Source organism: Neophocaena asiaeorientalis, unplaced genomic scaffold, assembly GCF_003031525.2.
Source record: "Neophocaena asiaeorientalis asiaeorientalis breed wild unplaced genomic scaffold, Neophocaena_asiaeorientalis_V1.1 scaffold296, whole genome shotgun sequence".
NCBI lineage: Eukaryota > Metazoa > Chordata > Mammalia > Artiodactyla > Phocoenidae > Neophocaena > Neophocaena asiaeorientalis.
This window is the reverse complement of record NW_020175084.1, coordinates 1,717,836-1,745,278: the sequence shown is the minus strand read 5'-3', so window position 1 is coordinate 1,745,278 and position 27,443 is coordinate 1,717,836. Positions and strand designations below refer to the sequence as shown.

Genomic DNA, 27,443 nt, shown 5'->3' with positions numbered 1-27,443 from the left:
TGTACAACAAAGTGAATCAGCTATATGTATACATATATCCCCATATCCCCTCCCACTTGAGCTTCCCTCCCACCCTCCCTATCCCACCCCTCTAGGTTGTCACAGAGCATTGAACTGATCTCCCTGTGCTATGCAGCAGCTTCCCACCAGCCATCCATTTTACATTTGGTACTGTATGTATGTCCATGCTACTCTCTCACTTCTCCCAGCTTCCCCTTCCCTCCCTGTGTCCTCAAGAGACATGTTTATTTAAACTTCATTCTGATGCATGAATATGGAAGAGTTGCATTGTTTTCCTATCTGTTTACACCTGAGATGAAATATTGATTATTAATCTTCCTAGGAATTAGAAGATAAACAGAATCTTAAGATCTAAATCAGCAACATTTGACATTCTCTTTTTAAAAAACAAGTTTTCGCAGCTGTTTTACATAGTGGTCAAGCTGTATTGGTACTTTCCATGGGGAGACCAATTGGGGTGCCTTGTGATGTGGATTACTAATGCATGAACAGCCAAACCATTTGAAGTTCTATGCTTCTGGTCCTTTATATACATGAAAGGATTTTGATGCCAAAATACTGTGATGCAGTGCTTTCGTTTATAGCCTCAAATGTTCCAATACTGACATGACATTTGTTCTCACAAAACAGAATAGCCAATCATTTGTTATAAGGTATCTCTAAATTTGACCCCTAAAGGAATACTTTGGATATGTATTTAGGAGTGAAAGGAATTTAAGCATAAAGAGAACCCCACCTCCTTAATCATGTTAATTAACAGAAACAAAAAAGACAACTAATGTGAGGTTCTCTTGTGGCCCCCTGGGCCTCAGTTAAATCAGGAAAAGTCTACAAGGTGGGGAGGTGATATTGGCACAGTAATGAAATGACAGAAAGTAGGCCATAAAAGGCTTTTGTTTCTGTTTGGGGGTTTTGGGGTTTTTGTTTTTGTTTGTTTGTTTGTTTGTTTTGCGGTACGTTGCAGAGCATAGGCTCTGGACGCGCAGGCCCAGCGGCCACGGCTCACAGGCCTAGTCGTTCCGTGGCATGTGGGATCTTCCCGGACCGGGGCACGAACCCGTGTCCCCTGCATCAGCAGGCAGACTCTCAACCACTGCGTCACCAGGGAAGCCCTGTTTGTTTGTTTTTTAGTAGTGGTTTTATTGAGATCTAATTCACATACCATACAATTTAACCACTTAAAGTGCACAATTCAATGAGTTTTAGTATATCCACATTGTTAACAGAGTTGTGCGAACATCACCACAATCTGCCATAAGCTTTTAAAAATATAATAAGAACTTTTTCTCTGGGCGAAACTCTCCTCTGCACAGCTCTTTTCAGGCATGATCTCACTATATTGGCCTATCCAGGTTTTAACTCTCCCTCTCCCCATCCTTGGTTTGCTGGTATTTTAGCAGAGACACTACTAGCGATAAAATTTTCTCTGTCAAATGTCATTCTCCTTCCTAACTGAAAACTGTATTGGGGTCAGCAAGCCTGAATGAAACCCAAACATTATTAGATCCAGGAAAATCACTAGATGAAATAAGGCAATGCTGACCAGGCCCTGGCTGTGAGAAAGCTACAAGGATGGAGAGATGGTATGAAAACCAGAATCTTCCAACCTCCTTTTTAAAATCCTCGATTGCCACTCTTTGAAAGCTACCTACTTCTGATGGCAATCAAAATGATTAAAAATTGCATGCTGTTTTTTATTTATTAAAATAGCTCTTCTCATAAAAGGTTCTATTGTGTTTTCATCGTGTAAAGCAATCCTATTTCCTTGTAGAGAAAGCTTCATTTAGGAGCCTGAATCTCCAAGCAGAGTCCGTTAGAGGATTTAATATGGGACGAGCAATCAGCACTGGTAGTCTGGCCAGCAGCACCCTGAACAAACTTGCCGTTCGACCTCTGTCAGTTCAAGCTGAGATTCTGAAGAGGCTATCCTGCTCAGAGCTGTCGCTTTACCAGCCATTGCAAAACAGTGCAAAAGAGAAGAGTGACAAAGCTTCTTGGGAGGAAAAGCCTAGAGGGATGAGTAAATCATACCACGATCTGAGTCAGGCCTCTCTCTATCCTCATCGGAAAAATGTCATTGTTAACATGGAATCCCCACCACAAACCATTGCGGAGTTGGTAGGAAAACCGTTTCACCAGATGGCAAGATCTGATACGGAATCTTTGGCAGGATTCACAAAACTTAATAAGTAAGAACATACTTAACTAAGCCAAACTACATATTTGTAAATTCTGCATTTCCTACTTTTGTTTTTGTTTTGACAGTTTATTATTTTCATCATACTTTTTTACACTGACACTTCCCCCCCACCTTCCTTTTCCCTCTTTAGTTCAAAGTCTGTTGCAAGTTTAAATAGAAGTCCTGAAAGGAGGAAACAGGAATCAGACTCCTCATCCTTTGAAGACCCTGGTCAAGCATATGTTATAGGTCAGCATAAACAAGCTTACCTTCTTTCTCCCTTACCTCATGCTCATAATGAAGTGAATGAGACAGTGTTAATTACCAGGAAATTATTTTTGGTTGTATGTCCTAATTACCAAAACTTTTTGTGAATATAAAATTTTAGCTACTTAAAAAGTACCAAGTCATATCAAAAATTGATGTTTAACAAGTGATACCTCATGGCACAGACTGTTAGCTTTCTCTTGATCACAGTTAAAGGCCATGACATTCTTACCAAGAGAACCCAGGTAGTCTGGTGCCATGGCTTTGGGTAGCCTTCCTTTGGATTTTCCTTACAGTCTGTGAGAGTAGACTCCACTGATGCTATATTTTTTTTTAAGAAAAGTTTATTTAGGTTACTTTCAGAATGGAATTGTGTCTAGAAAGAGATAGTTTTATGCAATGTGCTATGGTTGTTAGGTAAAAATTCTTAGTTGATTTAAGTTTTCTCAATTTCTCCCAGCTAACTGGGGCCTATGAACTATTTAAGTATAGACAGAAGTTGTTTGTGTTTATAAATACACACTACCTTATAAGATAAACAGAAGGATTCCTGTTGTTTTGTGCATCTTAAAAGCGAACTGCATGGGAATCAATCTTTTAGAAAAGTAGATATTTAAGCACAGAGGTCTGAATGACTACTCAGAGTAGGAAACAGCTGGGCAGACAAGCAGTCAACAAGGATACCCTTTTCTATGGTTGTTTTACTAAATAATACTAATTAACTCTCCCTTGGAACTAAGTGTTATCATAACTATACAAAGTTAAAAAGTATTTTCTCACCCTGTAATTGGATTGGGGATATGTGGAGTAAATGAAGTCAAAGAGAACTACACTATAATTGATAAATATTTATGGAAGGTCACATTACTTTATTAATATAGGTTTCCACAGCTTTCAGAGATTATACTATCATCAATTTAAATTGAATTGGTTAAAAAAACTTTAAACAGATGAAAGACAAGACTCCATCTTATAGGTCACCCTATGCGTTGAAAATAGCCTAAAAAGACACTGATTTAATTTTTCAGAAAATAATTTTCGAAGTGTATTCATATATAATGGGATCTCTTATAGATTCTAAGCTATTTTCATTAGGAAGGCTTTGTTCTACATAAAAATTCATCACATATCAGATATAGAGTAGTGAATATTCCATAGAAAAACACAAGTAAAATAAAATTCAACCATAAACAAATTATTTTCTGCATTTGTTTTTGATTGATTATTCATTCTTATCAAATATTGAACTTTCTTTTAACATTTGAACAGATACTTTTAAAACTCATTTTAGTTTCATCATTTCATATATGACATCAAAATGTCATTGTCAGAAACAGTACATTTGTGTTTAAATTTATTCTGCAAAACAAGTTGATATGCTTAATTTGGACATTAAAAGTAGTAAAAAAGAAAAAAAAAAGCCCATTGTGGGGAGACAAGTTATTTTTCTGAGTGTAAATAAAAGAAATTGTTGCTGTCTTAATGTTTTGTTGATTTTTATGAATTTATCAGAAGAAATTACTTCTGTATATAGTATCTGACCATTTTTAAACTAATAATTTAATTTATACCACAGGAATGACTTTGCATAGTTCTGGAAATTCTTCATCCCAAGTACCCTTAAAAGAAAATGGTAGGTTTACAAAATGTTTTTCCCCTCATTTCCATCATAATTTTTCTCTTGTACCTTGTAAGATAGTCATGGGCCTACTAATAAAGAGCTTTCAATTCCATGTCAAGGATTTTAGGCCTTACATTGGAGTCAGAAGAGAGTTGTGGTTTTCAGCATCTCAGTGATGTGATGGGACCTGTAATTTAGACTAATGTTGATGAACTAGAGAAATGACAAATTCGAGATAAGGACAGCTAATTGGGGAGCTAAGATAGCTTAGGTGGGAGATAATTTTGATTGAAAAGCGTTTTAACTGAGGGATGTTTCAACTGAATCTTGAAATAAAAGGAGTATTTATTCAGGTAGAATGGTGTGGGTAAGTATTCCAGACCAAGGGCATAGTGTGATCAAAGACATGCAGACATGTGAGAAGATAACAGATTCAGAGAGATGTAAGAATCTCAGTATGGAGTTATACTGGGGCCAGAGTGAAGGTCAAAAACTAAATGGCGACCAGCTTTGAGTCTTATCATAAATCTTTTGGGAAGAATTTGAAGACTTTAAATGTTGAGATTAATAGTTTAGAAAGAATCTAAGAAGAAACAAAATTGTAGGAAAAAAACTTTGTGCAATGACTTGAAGGTCAGTGGGTTCACAATTTTTATAATTTAGGTTACAAAATACTTTCATGTACATTATTTGGTTTTTCTAACAACCTTCATGGGTATAAAGAATATTATTATCACTATGTATATACATGTTTCCTCCAAAAATGTTTAAGTTTTACCCTCAAATTCTTAAATTTGAAATAATCAGAAGCCTGATGAGAAGGAAGCAAATATGCTGATCACAAATATTAATATAGTTAAACTTTGATGAAGCTTTAAGTTTAGCTCTCATTTTCCTGAGAGCCAAGGCAAAAATGAAGGCATGCAAATTAGTTGAACCATATGAAACTGTTGTTTTTGTAGGTCAAAGCAGTCAGACATCAGTAAGCTATTTTGTATAATTCTCATTCTCTGATAGAAATACACATACCAGTTCTTCAAGAGAGGAACATTTTTCTTGGAAGCAAAATTGTGTCCAAAAGTAAATCTTTTTACTTTTATAATATCTTAAATACTCATAGCAAATGAAAGACTTTTTCATCTCCTATTTTTTAATGTATTAATCCTTAAAAAATCTGAGGGCATACCATTAAAGAAAAAGTCAGTTTATACTTAGACCTAAGTTACTAAGACCTTGTCATATAGCTTTTTGATGACCAAATGTCTTACATGGACTGAAGTTAGAATACCTCTGTACCTAAAATAGGTCAGTTATTAACATGTCCATAACGGTTGTACTTATTGACTGACAGTTATTTAGTGCTTACTATGTGCCAAACACTGTTCTAAGCACGTTATGTTTCTCTCTCAATCCCCACAACAATCCTATGAGCCAGAACTAATGCTACTTCCTTTTCACAGATGAGAAGCCAAAACACAGAAAGGTAGAGTTGCATAGTAGGTCATGGAGCTGGCAAAAGCTGGGGCCATGATTTGAATGCAGGATGTCTGTTTCCAGAGCCTATGCTCTAATCCACTCTTTAGACTGTCTCCTAGTATAATAATGCCTAATTATTTTTAGGTATTATTTCTCCCAGATAAACTTTTGAAATAAGCTGGATAATAATCTATTCAAGGATGAGAGCCTGAAATGTGTTTTTACCTAGGTTCTAATGGAAAAGAATATGAATTTACATTGGGTACCAAATGAACATCATGTGCAGGGTAGGATCTGTGTTTAAACCTCCAGGCACTCATCTTCCCACCTGCCCACTACAGAGGGGCCAACCCACCTTCCCATGGAGGTGTTCCCCAGTTGGCTTACAGACAAGTTTATATTTTCTTCAACATTCTCCTTCAGTCTGTCCAAATAGCCCTGAATTAGTGCTGTGTTGAGAATTGAGTTTTGACATAATAGAGCATGGCAAACATGTTTTTCCAAGTAAGGTAACTGAAGATTAAAAAGTTAAATTACTTGCCTGTTGGTCAAATATAGGACTTTTTATTCTAATTTCAGTGTTTTTCGTTGCTGAACAAGGTTATTAAGAGAAAATTAGAAATGAGCATTAGTTAATACTGAATTATTTATCACTTAATACAAAGACCAATGAATAAAATTCAGTCTTAACCTTTTACAACTTTCAGAGATCCATAGAGTGTGAAACTTCGAAGATAAAAGAAGAAAGGCAGGAGTCTTCCAATCTCATGAAACAAATACGGAAGGGATTCCAATCCTTTGATTAATTGTGATTTCCAAAAAGAAATAAAGGTTGCTTAACCTTTCAAAAAATGGCACGTTTTAACAGTTCTTTTTTTAAAATTATAGTTGATTTACAATATTATATTAGCTTCCAGTGTTCAACGTAGTGATTCAGTATTTTATACTCCATTAAAAGTTACAGTGGCTATAATTCCCTGTGCTGTACAGTATATCCTTGTTGCTTATCTATTTTATACATGGTAGTTTATATCTCTTATTTCCATACCCCTATCTTGACCCTCCCCACTTCCGTCTCCCCACTGGTGACTAGTAGTTTGTTTTCTATATCTATGAGTCTGTTTTTGTTTTGCTATAGACATTTATTTGTTTTTTTGTGGGTTTTTTTTTTTTTGCGATACACGGGCCTCTCACTGTTGTGGCCTCTCCCGTTGCGGAGCACAGGCTCTGGACGCGCAGGCTCAGCGGCCATGGCTCACGGGCCCAGCCGCTCCGCGGCATGTGGGATCTTCCCGGACCGGGACATGAACCCGTGTCCCCTGCATCGGCAGGCGGACTCTCAACCACTGTGCCACTAGGGAAGCCCTATTTGTTTTATTTTTTAGATTCCACGTATAACTGACATCATACGGTATTTGTATTTTCTGTCAGACTTATTTCGCTAAGCACAATATTCTCTAGGCCCATCCAAGTTGCTTCTAATGGCAGAATTTTATTCTTTTTTTATGGCTGACCAGTACTGCACTGTATATAGATATATATACCACATCTTCTTTATCCATTCATCTGTTGATGGACAGTTGGGTTGCTTCTGTAACTTAGATACTTGTAAATAGTGTTGCTATGAACCTTGGGGTGCATGTATGTTTTTGAATTAGTGGTTTTGTTTTTTCTGGATATATACCCAGTAGTGGAATTGCTCGGTCATATGGTAGTTCTGTTTTTAGTTTTTTGAGAAACATCCATACTGTTTTCCATAGTGGCTGCACCATTTTACATTCCCACCAACAGTGTACAAGGATTCCCTTTTTGCCACACTCTCAACAACATTTATTATTTGTAGACTTTTTGATTGTAGGTAGCCATTCTGAGAGATGTGAGGTGATAGCTCATTGTGGTTTTAATTTGCATTTCTGATGATTACTGATTTCAAGCATATTTTCATGTGCATGTGCCTAAATGTCTATTTAGATCTTCTGCCTGTGTTTTTTATTTGGTTGGGTTTTTTTAATATTGAATTGTATGTGTTATTTATTTATTTTGGCTATTACCCCTTGTTGGTCATATCATTTGCAAATATTTTCTCCCATTCAGTAGGTTGTCTTTTCATTTTGTCAATGGTTTCCTTTGCTTTGCAAAAGTTTTTAAGTTTAATTAGGTCCTATTTGTTTATTTTGGCTTTTATTTCTTTTGCCTTAGGAGACAGACCCAAAAAAATATTGCTACAATTTATGTCAAAGTATGTTCTGCCTATGTTCTCATCTAGGAGTTTTATGGTTTCCAGGTCTTACATTTAGATATTTGATCCATTTGGGGTTTATTTTTGTATATGGTATGAGGAAATGTTCTAATCTCATTCTTCCACATGTAGCATTCCAGTTTTTTCAGCAACACTTATTGAAGAGACTTGTCATTTCTTAATTGTATATGCTTGCCTCTTTTGCCATAGAGTAATTAATCATAGGTGCATGGGTTTATTTCTGGGTTCTCTATTTTGTTCCATTGATCTATGTGTCTGCTTTTGTGCCAGTATCATGGTATTTTGATTACTATAGCTTTGTAATATAATCTGAAGTCTGAGAAGATGATGTCTCCAGCTTTGTTATTTTTTCTCAAAATTGCTTTGGCAATTCAGGGTCTTTTGTGGTTCCATATAAATTCTAGGATTATTTCTTCTAGTTCTGTGAAAAATGTCATGGGTATTTTGCTACGGATTTCATTAAATCTGTAAAGTGCTTTGGGTAGTATGGCCATTTTAACAATATTAATTCTTCCAGTCCAAGAGCACGGGATATCTTTCCATTTCTTTGTATCATCTTCAGTTTCCTTTATCAGTGTTTCATAGTTTTCAGAGTGTAGGTCATTCACCTCCTTGGTTAAGTTTGTTCCTAGTTTATTCTTTTTGATGTGATTTTAAACAGAATTTTTTGTTTGTTTCGTTGGTTTTGGGGTTTTTTTTTTTTTTTTTCGGTATGCGGGCCTCTCACTGTTGTGGCCTCTCCCGTCGCGGAGCACAGGCTCCGGACGCGCAGGCTCAGCGGCCATGGCTCACAGGCCCAGCCGCTCTGCGGCATGTGGGATCTTCCCAGACCGGGGCATGAACCCGTGTCCCCTGCATCGGCAGGCGGACTCTCAACCACTGCGCCACCAGGGAAGCCCTGGGGGTTTTTTTATTTTAACTTTCTCTTTCTGATAGTTCATTATTAGAGTATAGAAAAGCAACCGATTTCTGTATATTAATCTTCTGTCCTGCAACTTTACTGAATTCATTTATTAGTTTTTTGGTGGAGACGTTAGGATTTTCTATTTAAAGTGTCATGCCATCTGTAAATAGTGACAGTTTTACTTCTTCCCTTCCAATATATAGATGCCTTTTATTTCTTTTTTCTCTGATTGTTGTGGCTAGGACTTCATTGCTATGTTCAATAGAAATGGCAAGAGTGGTCATCCTTGTCTTGTTCCTGAATTTACAGGAAAGGCTTTCAGCTTTTCACTGTTGAGTATGATGTTAGCTGTGTGTTTGTCGTAACTGACTTTTATTATGTTGAGATATGTTCCCTCTATACCAAATTTGATGAGAGTTTTTATCATGAAAAGATGTCGAATTTTGTCAAATGCTTTTTCTGTGTCTATTGAGATGATCAAGTGAATTTTATCCTTCCTTCTGCTAATGTGATATGTCACATTGATTGATTCGTGAAAGGTGAACAATCCCTGTGTCCCTGGAATAAATCCAACTTGATCATGATGCACAGTCCTTTTTATATATTCTTGCATTTGGTTTGCTAATATTTTGTTGAGAATTTTTACATCTGTATTAGATACAAATGGTATAATGGATGGTGGCCTCATAGAATGAATTTGGGAGTGTTCTGTCCTCTTTAACTTTGGGGAATAGTATAGGTATAAGTTCTTCTTTATATGTTTGGTAGAATTTCCCTGTGAACTGTCCAGTCCTGAACTTTTGTTTGCTGGGAGGTATTTTGTTGTTGTTGTTGTTTTAATTATAAATTCAGTTTTACTACTAGTGATCAATGTGTTCAATTTATCCACTTCTTCTTGACTCAGTCTTGGCAGGCTGTATGTTTCTAGAAGTTTGTCCATTTCTTCTAGGTGGTCCAGTTTGTTGGCATGTAACTATAATATTCTCTTATGATTTTTTCTATCTCTGTGGTATTGGTTGTAATTTCTCCTCTTTCATTTCTTACTTTATTTATTGGTTCTTCTCTCTTTTCTTCTTGGTTAGCCTGGCTAAAGTTTTTTTGTTTTTTTGTTTTTTTTGTAACATCTTTATTGGAGTATAATTGCTTTACAATGTTGTGTTACTTTCTGCTATATAACAAATTGAACTAGCTGTATGTATACATATATACCCACATCACCTCCCTCTTGCATCTCCCTCCCATCCTCCCTATCTCACCTCTCTAGGTGGTCACAAAACACCAAGCTGATCTCCCTGTGCTATGCAGCTGCTTCCCACTAGCTATCTATTTTACATTTGGTAGTGTGTGTATGTGCATGCTACTCTCACACTTCATCCCAGCTTACCCTTCCCCCTCCCTGTGTTCTCAAGTGCATTCTCTACGTCTGTGTCTTTATTCCTGTCCTGCCCCTAGGTTCATCAAAACCTTTTTTTTTTAAGATTCCATATGTATGTGTTGTTTTTCTCTTTCTGATTTATTTCACTCTGTATGACAGACTCTAGGTACATCCACCTCACTACAATTAGTTCAAATCATTTATGGCTGAGTAATATTCCATTGTATATGTATGCCACATCTTCTTTATCCATTCATCTGTTGATGGACACTTCGGTTGCTTCAATGTCCCGGCTATTGTAAATAGTGCTGCAATGAACATTGTGGTACATGACTCTTTTTTTTTCCTTTCTTTCTTTTCTTTTTCTTCTTTTTACTGGCTGCGTTGGGTCGTCGTTGCTGCACACAGGTTTTCTCTAGTTGCGGAGAGCAGGGGCTACTCTTTCTTGCGGTGCGCGGGCTTCTCATTGCAATGGCTTGTCTTTGTTGTAGAGCACGGGCTCTAGGCACACAGGCTTCAGTAGTTGCGGTGCATGGGCTCAGTAGTTGTGGGTCACAGGCTCTAGAGCGCACGCTCAGTAGCTGTGGCACACGGGCTTAGTTGCTTCATGGCATGTGGGATCTTCCTGGACCAGACCTCAAACCTGTATCCCCTGCATTGGCAGGCAGATTCTTAACCACTGTGCCACCAGAGAAGTCCCAACATGACTATTTTTAAATTATGGTTTTCTCAGGGTATATGCCCATTAGTGGGATAGCTGGGTCATATAGTAGTTCTATTTTTGGTTTTTTAAGGAACCTCCATACTGTTCTCCAAAGTCACTCTATCAATTTATATTCCTACCAACAGTGCAAGAGTGTTCCGTTTTCTCTACACCCTCTCCAGCATTCATTGTTTGTAGATTTTTTGATAATGGCCATTCTGACTGCTGTGAGGTGATACGTCATTGTAGTTTTGATTTGCATTTCTCTAATGATTAGTAATGTTGAGCATTCTTTCATGTGTTTGTTGGCAGTCTGTATATCTGCTTTGGAGAAATGTCTGTTTAGGTCTTCTGCCCAGTTTTGGATTTGGATGTTTGTTTTTTGATACTGAGCTGCATGAGCTGCTTGTATATTTTGGAGATTAATCCTTTGTCAGATGCTTTGTTTGCAAATATTTTCTCCCATTCTGACGGTTGTCTTTTTTTCTTATTTATGGTCTCCTTTGCTGTGCAAAAGCTTTGAAGTTTCATTAGGTCCCATTTGTTTATTTTTGTTTTTATTTCCCTTACTCTAGGAAGTGGGTCAAAAAGAATCTTGCTGTGATTTATGTCATAGAGTGTTCTGCCTATGTTTTCCTCTGAGAGTTTTATAGTGTCAGGCCTTACATTTAGGTCCTTAATCCATTTTGAGTTTATTTTTGTGTATGGTGTTAGGGAGCGTTCTAATTTCATTCCTTTACATGTAGCTGTCCAGTGTTCCCATCACCACTTGTTGAAGAGGTTGTCTTTTTTCCACTGTATATTCTTGCCTCCTTTATCAAACAAAGGTGACCATATGTGCGTGCGTTTATCTCTGGGCTTTCTATCCTGTTCCATTGATCTATATTTCTCTTTTTGTGCCAGAACCGTACTGTCTTGACTACTGTAGCTTTGTATTATAGTCTGAAGTCAGGGAGCCTGATTCCTCCAGCTCCGTTTTTCTTTCTGAAGATTGCTTTGGCTATTTGGGGTCTTTTGTGTTTCCATACAAATTGTGAAATTTTTTCTTCTGGTTCTCTGAAAAATGTCATTGGTAGTTTGATAGGGATCACATTGACTGTAGATTGCTTTGGGTAGTATAGTCATTTTCACAATATTGAGTCTTCCAATCCAAGAACATGGTATATCTCTCCATCTGTTTGTATCATCTTTAATTTCTTTCATCAGTGTCATAGTTTTCTGTGTATAGGTCTTTGTCTCCTTAGGTTAGTTTATTCCTAGGTATTTTATCCTTTTTGTTGCAGTGGTAAATGGGAGTGTTTCCTTAATTTCGCTTTCAGATTTTTCATCATTAGTGTATAGGAATGCAAGAGATTTCTGTGCATTAATTTTGTATCCCACTACTTTATCAAATTCATTGATTAGCTCTAGTGGTTTTCTGGTAGCATCCTTAGGGTTCTCTATGTATAGTATCATGTCATCTGCAAAGAGTGACAGTTTTACTTCTTCTTTTATAATTTCTATTCCTTTTATTTCCTTTACTTCTCTGATTGCTGTGGCTAAAAGTTCCAAAACTATGTTGAATAATAGTGGTGAGAGTGAGCAACCTTGTCTTGTTCCTGATCTTAGAGGAAATGGTTTCAGTTTTTCACCATTGGGAACAATGTTGGTGGTGGGTTTTTCATATATGGCCTTTATTATGTTGAGGAAACTTCCCTCTATGCCTACTTTCTGGAGAGTTTTTATCAGAAATGGGTGTTGAATTTTGTCAGAAGCTTTTTCTGCATCTATTGAGATGATCATATGATTTTTATTCTTCAGTTTGTTAATATGGTTTATCACATTGATTGATTTGTGTATATTGAAGAATCCTTGCATTCCTGGGATAAACCCCACTTGATCATGGTGTGTGATCCTTTTAATGAGCTGTTGGATTCTGTTTGCTAGGATTTTGTTGAGGATTTTTGCATCTATGTTCATCAGTGATACTGGCCTGTAGTTTTCTTTTTTTGTGACATCTTTGTCTGGTTTGGGTATCAGGGTGATTTTGGCCTTGTAGAATGAGTTTGGGCATGTTCCTCCCCCTGCTATATTTTGGAAGAGTTTGACAAGGATAGGTGTTAGCTCTTCTCTAAATGTTTGATAGAATTCGCTTGTGAAGCCATCTGGTCCTGGGCTTTTGTTTGTTGGAAGATTTTTAATCGCAGTTTCAATTTCATTGCTTGTTATTGGTCTGTTCATATTTTCTATTTCTTCCTGATTCAGTCTTGGCAGGTTGTACATTTCTAACAATTTGTCCATTTCTTCCAGATTGTCCATTTTATTGGCATAGAGTTGCTTGTAGTAATCTCTCATGATCTTTTGTATTTCTGCAGTGTCAATTGTTATTTCTCCTTTTTCATTTCTAAATCTATTGATTTGAGTCTTCTCCCTTATTTTCTTGATGAGTCTGGTTAATGGTTTATCAATTCGGTTTATCTTCTCAAAGAACCAGCTTTTAGTTTTATTGATCTTTGCTATCATTTCCTTCATTTCTTTTTCATTTATTTCTGATATGATTTTTATGATTCCTTCTGCTAACTTTGGGTTTTTCTGTTCTTTTTTCTCTAAGTGCTTTAGGTGTAAGGTTAGGTTGTTTATTTGAGATGTTTCTTGTTTCTTGAGATAGTCTTGTATTCGCTGTAGACTTCCCTCGTTGAACTGCTTTTGCTGCATCCTGTAGGGTTTGGGTCATCATATTTTCATTGTCATTTGTTTCTAGGTATTTTTTGATTTTCTCTTTGATTTCCTCAGTGATCTCTTTGTTATTGAGTAGTGTATTGTTTAACCTCCTTGTGTTTGTATTTTTTACACTTTTTTTCCTGTAATTGATATCTAGTCTCATAGCGTTGTGGTTGGAAAAGATACATAATGCAATTTCAATTTTCTTAAATTTACCAAGGCTCAATTTGTGACCCAAGATACGGTCTATGCTGGAGAATGTTCCATGAGCACTTGAGAAGAAAGTGTATTGTGTTGTTTTTGGATGGAATGTCCTATAAATATCAATTAATTCCATCTTGTTTAATGTGTCATTTAAAGCTTGTGTTTCCTTATTTATTTTCATTTTGGGTGATCTGTCCATTGGTGAAAGTGGGGTATAAAAGTCCCCTACTCTTATTGTATTACTGTCAATTTCCGCTCTTAGGGCTGTTAATATTTGCCTTATGTTTTGAGGTGCTCCTACGTTGGGTGCATAAATATTTACAATTGTTATATCTTCTTCTTGGATTGATTCCTTAATCATTTTGTAGTGTCCTTCTTTGTCTCCTGTAATAGTTTTTATTTTAAAGTATGTTTTGTCTGATACAAGGATTGCTACTCCAGCTTTCTTTTGATTTCCATTTGCATGGAAAATCTTTTTCTGTCCCCTCACTTTCAGTCTGTATGTGTCCCTCGGTCTGAAGTGTGTCTCTTGTAGACAGCATATATACAGGTCTTTTTTTTGTATCCATTCAGTGAGCCTGTGTCTTTTGGTTGGAGCATTTAGTCCATTTACGTTTAAGGTAATTATCAATATGTATGTTCCTATTACCATTGTCTTAATTGTTTTGGGTTTGTTTTTGTAGCTCCTTTTCTTTTTTGTTTCCTGCCTAGAGAAGTTCCTTTAGCATTTGTTGTAAAGCTGGTTTAGTGGTGCTGAATTCTCTTAGTTTTTGGTTGTCTGTAAAGGTTTTAATTTCTCTGTTTAATCTGAATGAGGTCCTTGCTGGGTAGAGTAATCTTGGTTGTAGGTTTTTCCCGTTCATCACTTTAAGTATGTCCTGCCACTCCCTTCTGGCTTGCAGTTTCTGGTGAAAGATCAACTGTTAACCTTATGAGGATTCCCTTGTATGTTATTTGTTGCTTTTCCCTTGCTGCTTTTAATATTTTTTCTTTGTATTTAATTTTTGATACTTTGATTAATATGTATCTTGGCATGTTTCTCCTTGGATTTATCCTGAATGGGACTCTCTGTGCTTCCTGGACTTGATTGACTATGTCCTTTCCCATATGTTAGGGAAGTTTTCAACTATAATCCCTTCAAATATTTTCTCACACCCTTTCTTTTTCTCTTCTTCTCTAGGACCCCTATAATTCAAATGTTGATGTGTTTAATGTTGTCCCAGAGGTCTCTGAGACTGTCCTTAATTGTTTTCATTCTTTTTTCTTTATTCTGCTCTGCAGTAGTTATTTCCACTATTTTATCTTCTAGGTCACTTATCTGTTCTTCTGCCTCAGTTATTCTGCTATTGATTCCTTCTAGAGAATGTTTCATTTCATTTATTGTGTTGTTCATCATTGTTTGTTTGCTCTTTAGTTCTTCTAGGTCCTTGTTAAACATTTTTTGTAGTTTCTCTATTCTATTTCCAAGATTTTGGATCGTCTTTACTGTCATTACTCTGAATTGTTTTTCAGGTAGACTGCCCATTTCCTCTTCATTTGTTTGGTCTGGTGGGTTTTTGCCTTGCTCTTTCATCTGCTGCATATTTCTCTGTCTTCTCATTTTGTTTAACTTACTGTGTTTGAGGTCTCCTTTTCACAGGCTGCACGTTCATAGTTCCCATTTTTTTTGGTGTCTGCCCCCAGTGGGTGTGTAGGCTTCCTTGTGAAGGGTAGTGGTGTCTGTGTTCTGGTGGGTGGGGCTGGATCTTGTCTTTCTGGTGGGCAGGGCTACGTCTGGTGGTGTGTTTGGGGTGTCTGTGAACCTAGTATGATTTTAGGCAGACTCTCTGCTAATGGGGTGGGGTTGTGTTCCCGTCTTGCTAGTTGATTGGCATGGGGTGTCCAGCACTGGAGTTTGCTAGCCATTGAGTGGAGCTGTGTCTTACTGTTGCAACGGAGATCTCTGGGAGAGCTCTCGCTAATTGATATCATGTGGGGCTGGGAGGTCTCTGGTTGTCGAGTGTCCTAAAGTCAGATCTCCCACCTCAGAGGCTCAGGCCTGAACCAGGCCGAAGCACCAAGGCCTAGTCAGCCACACGGCTCAGAAGAAAAGGGAGAATAAAAGAAAGAAAAAAATAATAAATTAAAAAAAAATTTTTAAATAGAAAATAATAATGTTAAAAAATGAAGAGAGCAACCAAACCAATAAACAAATCCACCAATGATAACAAGCGCTAAAAACTATTGTAATATAAACCTAAAAATCAGAAACAAATCAGTTGCAGACAGCAAACCCCAAGTCTACAGTTGCTCCCAAAGTCCACTGTCTCAATTTTGGGATAATTCATTGTTTATGCAGGTGTTCCACAGATGCAGGGTACATCAAGTTGATTGTGAGGATTTAATCCGCTGCTGCTGAGGCTGCACGGAGAAATTTCCCTTTCTCTTCTTTGTTTGCACAGCTCCTGGGGTTCACCTTTGGTTTTGGGCCTACCTCTGCATGTCGGTCGCCCTCAGGCATCTTTTCCCACCCAGACAGGACAGGGTTAAAGCAGCAGCTGATTAGGGAGCTCTGGCTTACTCATGCCCAGGGGAGGGAAGGGTATGGTAGTTATAATTGGAATGCTGGCCGAGCCTGTGGCAGCAGAAGCCAACATGGCATTGCAGCAGCCTGAGGTGCACTGTGTGTTCTCCCAGCCAGCTTGTCCCTGGATCACAGGACCCTGGCCGTGGCATGTTGCACACGCTCCCAGGGCTGTGTGGATAGCGACCTGTGCTTGCACACAGGATTCTCGGTGGCTGCAGCAGCAGTGTTAGTGTTTCATGCCTGTCTCTGGGATCTGAGCTGATAGCCATGGCCCATGCCCATCTCTGGAGCTTGTTTAGGCGGTGCTCTGCCTTCTGTGGGCAGACAGGGAAGGAATCCCCTCCAGTCGCGCACCCTGAAACAATCGTCTCTTGCCTCTTTGGCAGCTCCAGCCTTTTTCCCAGACTCCTTTCCGGCTAGCTGTGGCGCACTAGCCCCCTTCAGGCTGTGTTCACACAGCCAACCCCAGTCCTCTCCCTGGGATCTGACCTCTGACGCCTGAGTCTCAGCTCCCAGCTGCCACCTGCTCTGGCTGGTGAGCAGACAAGCCTCTCAGGCTGGTGAGTGCTGGTCGGCACCTATCTTCTGTGTGGGAATCTCTCCGCTTTGCCCTCTGCACCCCTGTTGCTGCGCTCTCCTCTGTGGCTCTGAAGCTTCCCACCCCCATCTCCACCAGTGAAGGGGCTTCCTAGTGTGTGGAAACTTTTCCTCCTTCACAGCTCCCTCCCAGGGTGCAGGTCCCGTCCCTATTCTTTTGTCTCTGTTTTTTCTTTTTTCTTTTGCCCTACCCAGGTATGTGGGGAGTTTCTTGCCTTTGCAGCAGTCTCAGGTCTTCTGCCAGCATTCAGTGGGCGTTCTGTAGGAGTTGTTCCCCATGTTGATGTATTTTTGATGTATTTGTGGGGAGGAAGGTGATCTCCATGTCTTACTCCACCACCATCTTGAAGGTCCTGATGTTGGCTAAAGATTTATCAATTTTATCTTTCAAAAAACTAGCTCTTGGTTTCATTGATCTTTTCTATTGTTTTTCTGGTCTCTATTTTTTTTTAATTTCCTCTCTGATCTTTGTTATTTCCTTCCTTCAGCTGACTTTGGGCTTTGTTCTTTTTCTCTTTCCTTTAGTTGGTAGGTTAGGTTGCTTATTTGTTATTTTTCTTGTTCTTGAGGAAGGCCTGTATGACTATAAACTTCCTTCTTAGAACTGCTTTTGCTACATCTCATAATTTTGGAGAATTGTGTTTCCGTTTTCATTTGTCTTAAAGTATTTTCTGATTTCCTCTTTGATTTCTTCATTGACCCATTGGTTTTTTCAGTAGCATGTTGTTTAGTCTCCACATGTTCGTTCTTTTCCCATTTTTCTTTCTGTAATTGATTTCTGGTTTCATACCGTTTTGGTAGGTCTAAATGCTTGACATAATTTCTGTCATCTTAAATTTGTTGGCACTTGTTTTGTTAAGACTTTATCCTGGAGAACGTTCCATGTGTACTTGAAAAGCATATGTATTTTGCTGTTTTGGGATGGAATTTCCTGTAGGTATCTGTTAAATCCAACTGGCCTGTTGTATCATGTAAGACTACTGTTGGCTTATTGATTTCCTGTCTGGGTGATCTGTCCATTGATGTCAGTGGGGTATTAAAGTCCTCCAACCATCCAAGGGGGCTCATGTCCACTTTGCAGGACCCCAGGACTAGAGCGCCCAGTCTGCGGCTCTCACCACTTACTCCCCAAAGCTGGTCTCTGCCCATGTATTTTCCCTTTCCTCTGAGTCCTCTTCCAGGGGCACAGGTCCTGACCTGATCATTTTTGTTTCCTTCCTACCTGACTACATGTGAGTCTTTCTTACAGCGTTGGTTGTACAGGAGTCTTTCTGCCAGTTTCTAGTGAGAATTGTTCCACACGGAGACTTATTTTGATGTATTCGTTGGGGTGGGGGTGAGTTCCATGTCTTCTTATTCCACCATCGTGATCAACCCCTCTAATATTCCTTATTAAGAGAGTCAAAAAGTAAAAACATTTAAAAATGTGTAGAACTTATGCAAGGCTTGTGTAAAATTGGTTTGCAGTTTTTCTTGTTTTATTATAATTCAGGATTACTGTACAATTGAAAAGTAACTTTTAGCTGAATTTGTCACCTTCCTTCCTGTTCAAACCACAAAATCGGGTCAAACACCAAACTTAACAAAAACAAAATGCAAAAAGCAAAAACACTCATGTGAAAAAGCTTATTCTGGTGCAAAGTAACTTGTAAGGACAGTTAAGTAAACTTTTTCCCCAGTGTTAGAACTGATTATTGTCTTTATGAACATTCTTAATTCCTAGTAATAAAATGTTGTACAGATTAGTTTTTAGTCAGATGTCAAGGACCAATGTAACTTTAAATGCTAGGGGGTTATTTTTTACCTAAAGTTTAATTAGAATACATACAAAGTTGAAAATTATAATAAAAAATAAAAGTCCAAAGTGCTCACAAAGGATTCAACAGATATGAGAATTAACCAGAAACAAAAGATAGAGTCAAATAAATTGAGAACTGAAAGGAACTAAAAAGTTTATCTAAACGAAACCTTTCCATTCTATGAATGAGTTAAATGAGTCCCAGAAATGTTATATGGCTCACGTTCACTCAGCTAATTCATGCTAGCACAGAAATAAAACACCAAAATTTCCATTATGATCCTTCTTACCTACCACCGGAACAGTGAGTGTGTTAAGTAATATAACAATGGAAAATACCTCTCTTTGTTTTTATACCAATGTGGTGTTACTGACCCATCATCCCCGAGTTTGAATTGGGTCTTTTTCCCTAGAGTGAGCAATGAATTTATCCAGAGCCTCCTCTACTTATACAGTCCAGTTCCTCCAGGAGGAGCTGCCTGATAGTTGACAAGGGTCTAGATCTATAGCCAAGAAAATGAATTTTTCTTGCAAAAAGATTGTTGACACACTTAAATTGATTATATGACTTTGCCCTTATCAGAAACATGCGTTTACTGGGAAATTCAAATAGTTTACTCGTAGATGTATCTATCATTAGTATCCACAGTTATTCTAGTTGGGGACTGAATATATCCACATGAACCTTGTGAGAGATGAGAAAGGCAACATTGGAACAACAATCTCAAATGCAGAGAGGGTGTACATTTAATTTCTAAATTACACATTTATCGATTATTCTTAAGATATTTCCCAGGTAAACATTATTGGGAATGACACCAGCATGTATTAATTAAAGAAATGGAAATTTCTATTTGAGCCTCTTTTACACGTTAAAATATCTGCAGAATTTGCTGTGGTCATAAAGTATGTTAATGGGAAAAGAAAATTCTTTTAAAGATGTAAAAATATGTATTCCTTGAATATTAATGCTTGTTTCCATACAGTAATTAAAATAACTCAGAAATGTCTTGGTACTTGAAATATCTAGCTCATCACTTTCAGTGATTCATAAATTCTACTTAATCCTCATTGAATTCTATAACTTTAAATTTAGTTGGGTTCTTATTGTACTATATATCCTCAGATACTTCCTTCTCTTTTTTTTTATTTTTAGCCAATGGGAAAGTATTTTGAATATCTGTGTGAATATAATACCAGATAGATAGAAACTCAACATGTGCACAGTAGTGTCTAGTAACATGTAGGTCTACACCAACATCCTTGCTTCCTCTATCCCCACATTAATGTCACTTTATATCATGGCGGCAGAAGGGAGGGTTCCCTATTAAAAAGAGTAGGTTAGCAAAGCTTCCCTTTCTAAAATAATATTCAGCTCCACCCAACTCAAACATTGTACTCCAGCCAAGCTGATCTGTGACGTTTTTGCAGAAACTTTTCTGCCTTTTTTCCATCTCAGCTTTTGTTAATGCCTTACTTGTTGTGTATAACCATCTCCGTAATCCACTTATTAAAACTACCTCATGTCCTTGAAGTCTTTATTTCTGGCAAGAAGAAACCTCTCCTCTCTTACAGCTCTGACTCATGCCTTCATAATACAACTATTTCTCTGAAGTCTTAACATTCTATTTATCAGTCAGACTAAATCTTTGTTCTTCTAGCCTGATCTGATTGCGCTTACATTTATTATGCTAGCAGCTTTCATATTATCTCTTTTTATTTTCCCCAATTGCCTAATGTGGGACTTTCACAGGAAAATTATTCAGCAAACATCTGAAAGGTGAAAGTATAATTGAATGAATTAATATTCATATCTCACTGATGAGTCCTTGAAAACAGAGAGCTTAATCTATTCTAGTTAGGGAAATAAATAACATAAAAACATTGTACATTTTGTGTATGTGTGGGTCTGTACACATATTCCAATATTGTTTACCTGGGAAATGTTTTAATATCCATACACACACCCACACATGTACATTTATTAGCCAAATAAGTAACATAAATAACCAATCTTGTTCGTACATATGTTGGAAATGAAAATAAAGAAATGGCATTTTTATTCTTTGAATCAATACCTTTGACTTGTAACAGATACTCCTTAGGAACATTCAGAATATTGATCACTTTTGTAATTGAAGGCAGAAACACTCTGTCTAAAGCAAATGGACTCTGTCTTCAGAATGGTGATACAAGTTTACATTTAATACCTAACACGACCTCATCCCTTATTTGTTTTATTTTATGGGTTCATTCTGTTGTATTTTTTATTTGGTTCTAGCTGAAAATTAGGCCTAATTGTCTATTTTAGGCTAAAAGTATCTTGGATACCTAGATAATATTAAGTTAGGCAATAACTGATTCATGAACTTTATGCTTGTTTGTATAAACCAAATATATAAGGCTCTTCACACCATTGTCCAGTGATCTCTGTTTTTGGAATCTCATTAATTAATTAGAAATACTGAACTACTACCACTCCTATTGATTTTAACTAAGTTTTGGTCAAAAAGACACAACAGAATAGGGACGTGTATACTACCGGGAGCTAGCAAACTTGCACTAGTACTTGGTGTTTAAGGGACAAGGTTAATTGACTCCAGAGAGCAAATGATTGTTACTGTTTTCTGAAATTAATGGAGTTTATTTCTAGAATATGAAGTATCACATTTTCATCATTTAAACATTAATATATGTTGTGTAACAAAGTTACTATTTATAACATATTAATACAATTTTAAATCCATGGGTAGTCATATGTTGGCAGATAATCTCTAGTTTTCAAAAAGCTTCAATATGCTTAAGAACAATGTAGAGGTGAATTTTCAGATTTAGTTTAAACAAATATCTTTCTGAGTGTGTTGAACTCATTTACCACCACCTCACACACAGACCAGTGTAAACTATTAAATTACAGTTGATGTTAAGAAGTGTATTAATTTGCTAGAGCTGCCATAACAAGATCCCACAGATTGGGTGCCTTAAACAACATAAATGTATGTTCTCACAGTTCTGGAAGCTAGAAGTCTGAGATCAAGGTGTCAGCAGCATTGATTTCTTCTGAGACCTCTCTCCTTGGCTTTGTCGGTGGAGCTATTCCTCTTTCTTCACATGGTCTTCCTTCCGTGCACACACACGTCTGTATCCAAATTCCCTCTTCTTATAAGGATATCAGTCATATTGGATTAGACCACCCTAAAGACCTCATTTTAACTTATGTTTTTAAAAACCTATCTCCAAATATGGTTAACTTCTGAGGTACTAGGAGTTAGGGTTTCAACATATTTATTTGGAGGAAAGGGAGGAGCAACACATTTCAGCCCATAGCAAGAAGGGTGTGTATGTGTGTGTGTTTTCACGTGCTCTGATTATTAAGTAAATGAAGTAATTTTATTAAGATGACAATTAAGTGGTATATTTATTGGTTCAATTTAGGAGATATTTGTATATGATCAGCTTACTTTAAAAAAAAACCCAAGTAGAAATAAGAAAAAGTAAATTTTAGTTCTGATGCCAACATTCACTCAATGTATTTAGCTAGCATTTATCAAGTACTTAAGGCATTTTGCTGGCCAGTGATACTAGCTGATAATGTTGAGCAAGTCATGAACTATTATTCCTCATCTGCAAAACAATGATTAGAAATCTCTTTGCTTACCTCATGAGATTGTTCCACAAATAAAATAAGAAACAGAAGTCCTTTGAGAATGTGCCAGCCAAGTCATTATTAATGGGATTTAAAAGAATAAATCCTGTTTCTTCGTGTTGCTCTTTTACCCTAGAACTTACATGAATGTTTTACACATTATAAGTAGAAATGCCAACCACTTATTAGTGGGAAATTCTTAACATATTGAGCATTATCAAATTCAGGAAGTCAACTGTCATATAACAGAAAGACATGAAGTCTGACAGCCCAAGTTTAAGGTTCACCTCTTGCCTGTACTAGCTGAGTAAACCTGCTCAAATCATTTAACCTCTTGAGATCTATTTATGCATTTGTAACTGAAATATATCAATACATACTTCACAGGGAACCATTTATAAGGAATAAATGTGATAACATAATCATTTGGTAAACTATAACTCACTATCAACATATAAGATAATGGCATATTATTTAAAATATGATTTTAAAGTGACCGAGCAATCTGTTAGTGAGCTTTATTTAAATTAGAACAAGCAGTCTAATGCCCAAGCATGTTATGTTTATTTTATCTTAAAATTGTGCATTTCCAATAGATGTGCTGCACAAAAGATGGAGCATAGTATCTTCACCAGAAAGGGAGATCACCCTGGTTAACCTGAAAAAAGATACAAAGTATGGCTTAGGTAAGTCACTGAGATTCTTAAAGGTCTGTGAAATTCAAAGAGAAAAAGTCAGTTGCATAGCATTGGCATTGAGGCCCCAGCCCACTTCTGCCTACCTGCATCCCCTTTACCCAACCTGCCCAGTCAGGAAATGTCAAAGGTGAAATGCTTACAAGCAATATTTCCACCAAATTTAAGTCCCATCTCACATGTGTTACCTATTAAATCATATTTGATATGAGACTACACTTCTATGTGTCATGCAGGCTAATCATTAGTCCTTGAAAGCACCAGTATCATGAAGATCCTTTTATTTTTATTTCTACTTATTTTTTATTGAGATATAGTTGATTTATAATATCATATAAGTTTCAGGTGTACAACATAGTGATTCACAATTTTTAAAGGTTACACTCCATTTATAGTTATTATAAAATATTGGCTATATTCCTGTGCTATATAATATATTCTTGTAGCTTATTTATTTTATACATAGTAGTTTGTACCTCTTAATCCCCTACCCCTATCTTGCCCCTCCCCATGAAGATCTTTTTAAAATGTGCTATTTCACAGGATTTCAAATTATTGGTGGAGAAAAGATGGGAAGACTGGATCTAGGTATATTTATTAGTTCAATTACCCCTGGAGGACCAGCTGACTTGGATGGATGCTTAAAGCCAGGTATTTATTTTTAGGTAATTTAGGTAATTTCCTAAGTACTTAACTGACAGGCATGAATTTGCACAGATGGCAAAAGTAGAACTTGGGCAAAACAACACTAATGAGGGGCAGGTAGCATTTCTAAGATTTAGCATGAATTTCTCTTTGATATAGAAAATATTGGATCGTCTATTTTTACAGGAGACCGTTTGATATCTGTGAATAGTGTGAGTCTGGAGGGGGTCAGCCACCATGCTGCAATTGAAATTTTGCAAAATGCACCTGAAGACGTGACACTTGTTATCTCTCAGCCAAAAGAAAAGATATCCAAAGGTAATGTTGTGAATGTCTCTTAGCTGCATGTTCTGTTTCACTTTCCACAAAAATTTCAATACGTGGAGCAATAAATTAGATTTAAACTTATTTCCTTTCTGGAAATGTAATATGTGTAGTTCTGATTGCTTTAATTTTATGCATCAGTATAACTTTTTCATTCATCACTTCTAAGATTTTCTGTCTTATTTCTCTTTAGTAATACATGCATAAAAATGGATTTGTTGTGCAAAATCAATATCACTTAATTAAATTCTGAGTACTCGGTGTGTTCCATCACTTCTTAGGCCAAATCAGAAATAAAATTCTTAATAATTGCCTAATTAATATAGTTATATAACAGTTACCTATGAAGTCCTGTCGTGAACCTGATTATAAAAGGAAAAGGATACCAACACACCAGAAATGTAGAAGCAAGACCGTATCATTTTGTCTCATAATCCCTGCCATTAGCATGTTGTGACAAAAAAGGCACTTGACAGAGATCAGATGACTTGAGTTCAAGCCATACCTGAGCCACTTATTAGCTGTGTGACTTAAGTCCTCTTGAGCTATGGTTGTTTTTCTTTCTTTAAAGCGGATACAGTGACCTGGCCCTGCCTTGTCTGTCTTGCACAGAGTTGTCAGGAGGATCAAGTGGTGGGGCAGTGTTAGAAAGCAGCACACACAGCATGTGCAGTGAGCAGTGAGAAAGGCTCAGAGTCCAGGGGCAGATTCTGTCTCACTGCTTAACACTGTATACTTCTTACTGACTTTTAGGAATTCTTTGTATATTATTTAAGTTTTCCTTATTTCGTTTGCCATGTAAGACTTCATTTCTAATAAACTTGCATCTGTAATTCTTTTACACATGTCACCTGTGGATTGTGTCTTAGGAAAGTTTTCGTAAGTGGCTTTTTGAAAGAACTATGTATGTAAGGAATTCGGAGTTGCCTTCCTTGATAATTACTTGGAGTCCAAAAAATGCAGTCTGATAGGACAATATAAAACAAGTAAATATATAACCATTAAATAAGGATCAAGGATTTTTGGAGATCCAAGTTACCTCTAGTTAGGGAATCGAGAAAGTCTTCACAGGGGAGACTCACTAGAAATAGGTCTTGGAGAATGGAAATGAGGAGTTAAGGCAAAGGGGGTCCACATTTCCATAGAAGCTGCGGAAAGAAAGACCCAAAGAGGAAGCAAAGGAAACAGAAAGCATCTGCTACATTTGTTGAGTCCTTGTCATGGTTCCAAGCCCTGGTTCATGTGTCGTACGTGTGTTATCCTGTGTAAAATCCTCCCAACAATCACCAGGGAACATTGTGCATGTATGTAAGCACAAACATGTGTCACTAACCTGTTATCCTCATTGACGGATTTTGACTTTTTAGTGCCTTCTGCTCCTGTGCACATTGGCATTGGCATGAAAAACTACATGAAGAAAGCTTCCTATGTGCAAGACAGTGCTGTAAATTCTTCTGAGGATCACTGCTGGCCACGTGGCACCCCAGGGCACATCTCAGATAGCTCATTTGGGCTGTCTGGGGGCCTGCGGGAGGGAAGCCTGAGTTCTCAAGATTCCAGGACTGAGAGTGCCAGCTTGTCCCAGAGCCAGGTCAATGGTTTCTTTGTCAGCCATGTAGGTGACCGAAGCTGGCAGGAATCACAGCACGGCAGCCCTTCCCCATCTGTGATATCCAAAGCCACTGAGAAAAAGGGGACTTCTACTGACAATAACCAAAGCAAAGCTAAAAAAGCAGGCATTTATGATGCAACAGATTACTCTGACCGTGGAGATTCAGACGTGGATGAAGCCACTTATTCCAGCAGTCAGGATCATCAAACACAAAAAAAGGCATTGTTTAATTTGAATCTTTGTTTTTTTCACTTAACAAAGCAAACAACAGCAAATATATTACAGAGCAGAATAATCTGCTGTAAACTGAGTACATTGTTCTGGAAAGGAGAAATAGTTTATATATTATGCTACTAACTGCTACTGCATTTGATGCTAACTTTCAGAGAAATTAGCAGCTTTGAATACTAACTCCAAAATGGCTGTCATTCTGGGAACTTGCTACATGATTACATAAAGGAATGAATAATCAGATTATGATTGTTTTCTATAAATTGTTTATCTCTTGTTATTTATATTAATAAGAAAATTTAATATCTGAAAAAATAGTTCATATAATGGACAGTTGACTTTACTATTGATAGCCTAAATTATTCTGAAGTTCTGAATGTATGATAATAAGAGCAACAAAATAGAAAATTGTTCATTTCCTAGAAATTTTAGAAATGATATAATTTATATGCATATTCACAAGCGGGTTCAGAAAAGAACCTTAAGCCCTTTGTTCACTGAAAAACATTCCTCGTAAGAGAGTTATGTCCTTACAAACTGGGCTGAGCTGTTGTGTCTGTGTTTATAGTGGATTTGTAAACATTAGCAAAGTAAACATGAGGCCTACTCATCTTAAAGGCCCAAGTTAAAAGCTACTGCTTGATATGTATTGTTTTTTAAATGAAATGGAAATACTTTCTAAATTTGAGTGTATAAAAAGCATTGGATAAGGATTATGTAAAAAGCCAGGTTTGAACTGGGTTCTGGGCTTCCCTCTGCCATATCTGTTTGACCTGAGGAAAGCCCTTTAATCTCTAGACCTCAGTTTCCTCAACCATAAACTATGAAGGCATTGGATTAGATGATCCCTAAGATCTCTTCCAAACTTCATGATCTTCAGATCTACTCTGTCCCTTAATGTCTTACTTTTTCTTAATTTTTTAAAAAAACACATATTGATCTTCCATTAAAAATTCAGTTTGACTCTAACAAGAAATCCTGTTTGTTTTTCTTTGTTAAGGAATCTTCCTCCTCAATGAATACATCCAACAAAATGAATTTTAAAACTTTTCCTTCATCACCTCCTAAACCTGGAGATATCTTTGAGGTTGAACTGGCTAAAAATGAAAACAGCTTGGGGATAAGTGTCACGGTACTGTTTGACAAGGTTTTCAAATGTTTTCTCTTCTCCATTTCCAGCAGCCTATTGTATGTCAATTTATTAATTGAATTATTTTGCTTCAAAAGGGAAACTTGTCAAATATTTCCAAAATTAAAAATTGAATTATATCTTAAGACTTCTTTTAAAAAACTTGAGTGTGCTACTCACTTTTTCCTGTGGTTTAAAAGAAATTAGACAAATGCTGTTTTCCCCCATAGATCTCATACTTGCTTAATCTGAATATAAGACTTGAAAAATATAAAATTATATTTTGTTTGTTAATAAGTAACACACTTATTAACAAATAAGTATGTTTTGTATACATTTGACGTCTTCTTCATTAGCATGGAATAATACATTTTAACCTACATTAAAATAATTAAAGTCTAATAAATGTTTATATGGCCTCTCACTTCATAATACATCTTAACATGTAAGTATGATTAGTATCTTAATATTAGAAGTTCCCAAGAATATA

At 36.9% G+C, this 27,443-nt stretch overlaps 1 protein-coding gene across 12 annotated transcripts in view; it reads left to right on the top strand.

The window, feature by feature from the left end:
• PTPN13 (protein tyrosine phosphatase non-receptor type 13) overlaps nt 1-27,443 on the top strand; it is a 226,571-nt gene that overhangs the window by 145,867 nt on the left and 53,261 nt on the right. For 6 of the 12 annotated variants that reach the window (XM_024764181.1, XM_024764186.1, XM_024764179.1 and 3 more), the window contains 8 exons: nt 1,793-2,210; nt 2,352-2,449; nt 4,044-4,100; nt 22,914-23,003; nt 23,556-23,663; nt 23,844-23,975; nt 25,349-25,812; nt 26,825-26,971. In XM_024764181.1, the coding sequence (XP_024619949.1) occupies nt 1,793-2,210; nt 2,352-2,449; nt 4,044-4,100; nt 22,914-23,003; nt 23,556-23,663; nt 23,844-23,975; nt 25,349-25,812; nt 26,825-26,971 (1,514 nt within the window). The remainder of the gene's footprint in view (nt 1-1,792; nt 2,211-2,351; nt 2,450-4,043; nt 4,101-22,913; nt 23,004-23,555; nt 23,664-23,843; nt 23,976-25,348; nt 25,813-26,824; nt 26,972-27,443) is intronic. The other 6 variants (XM_024764184.1, XM_024764183.1, XM_024764180.1 and 3 more) reach the window with 4 other exon arrangements.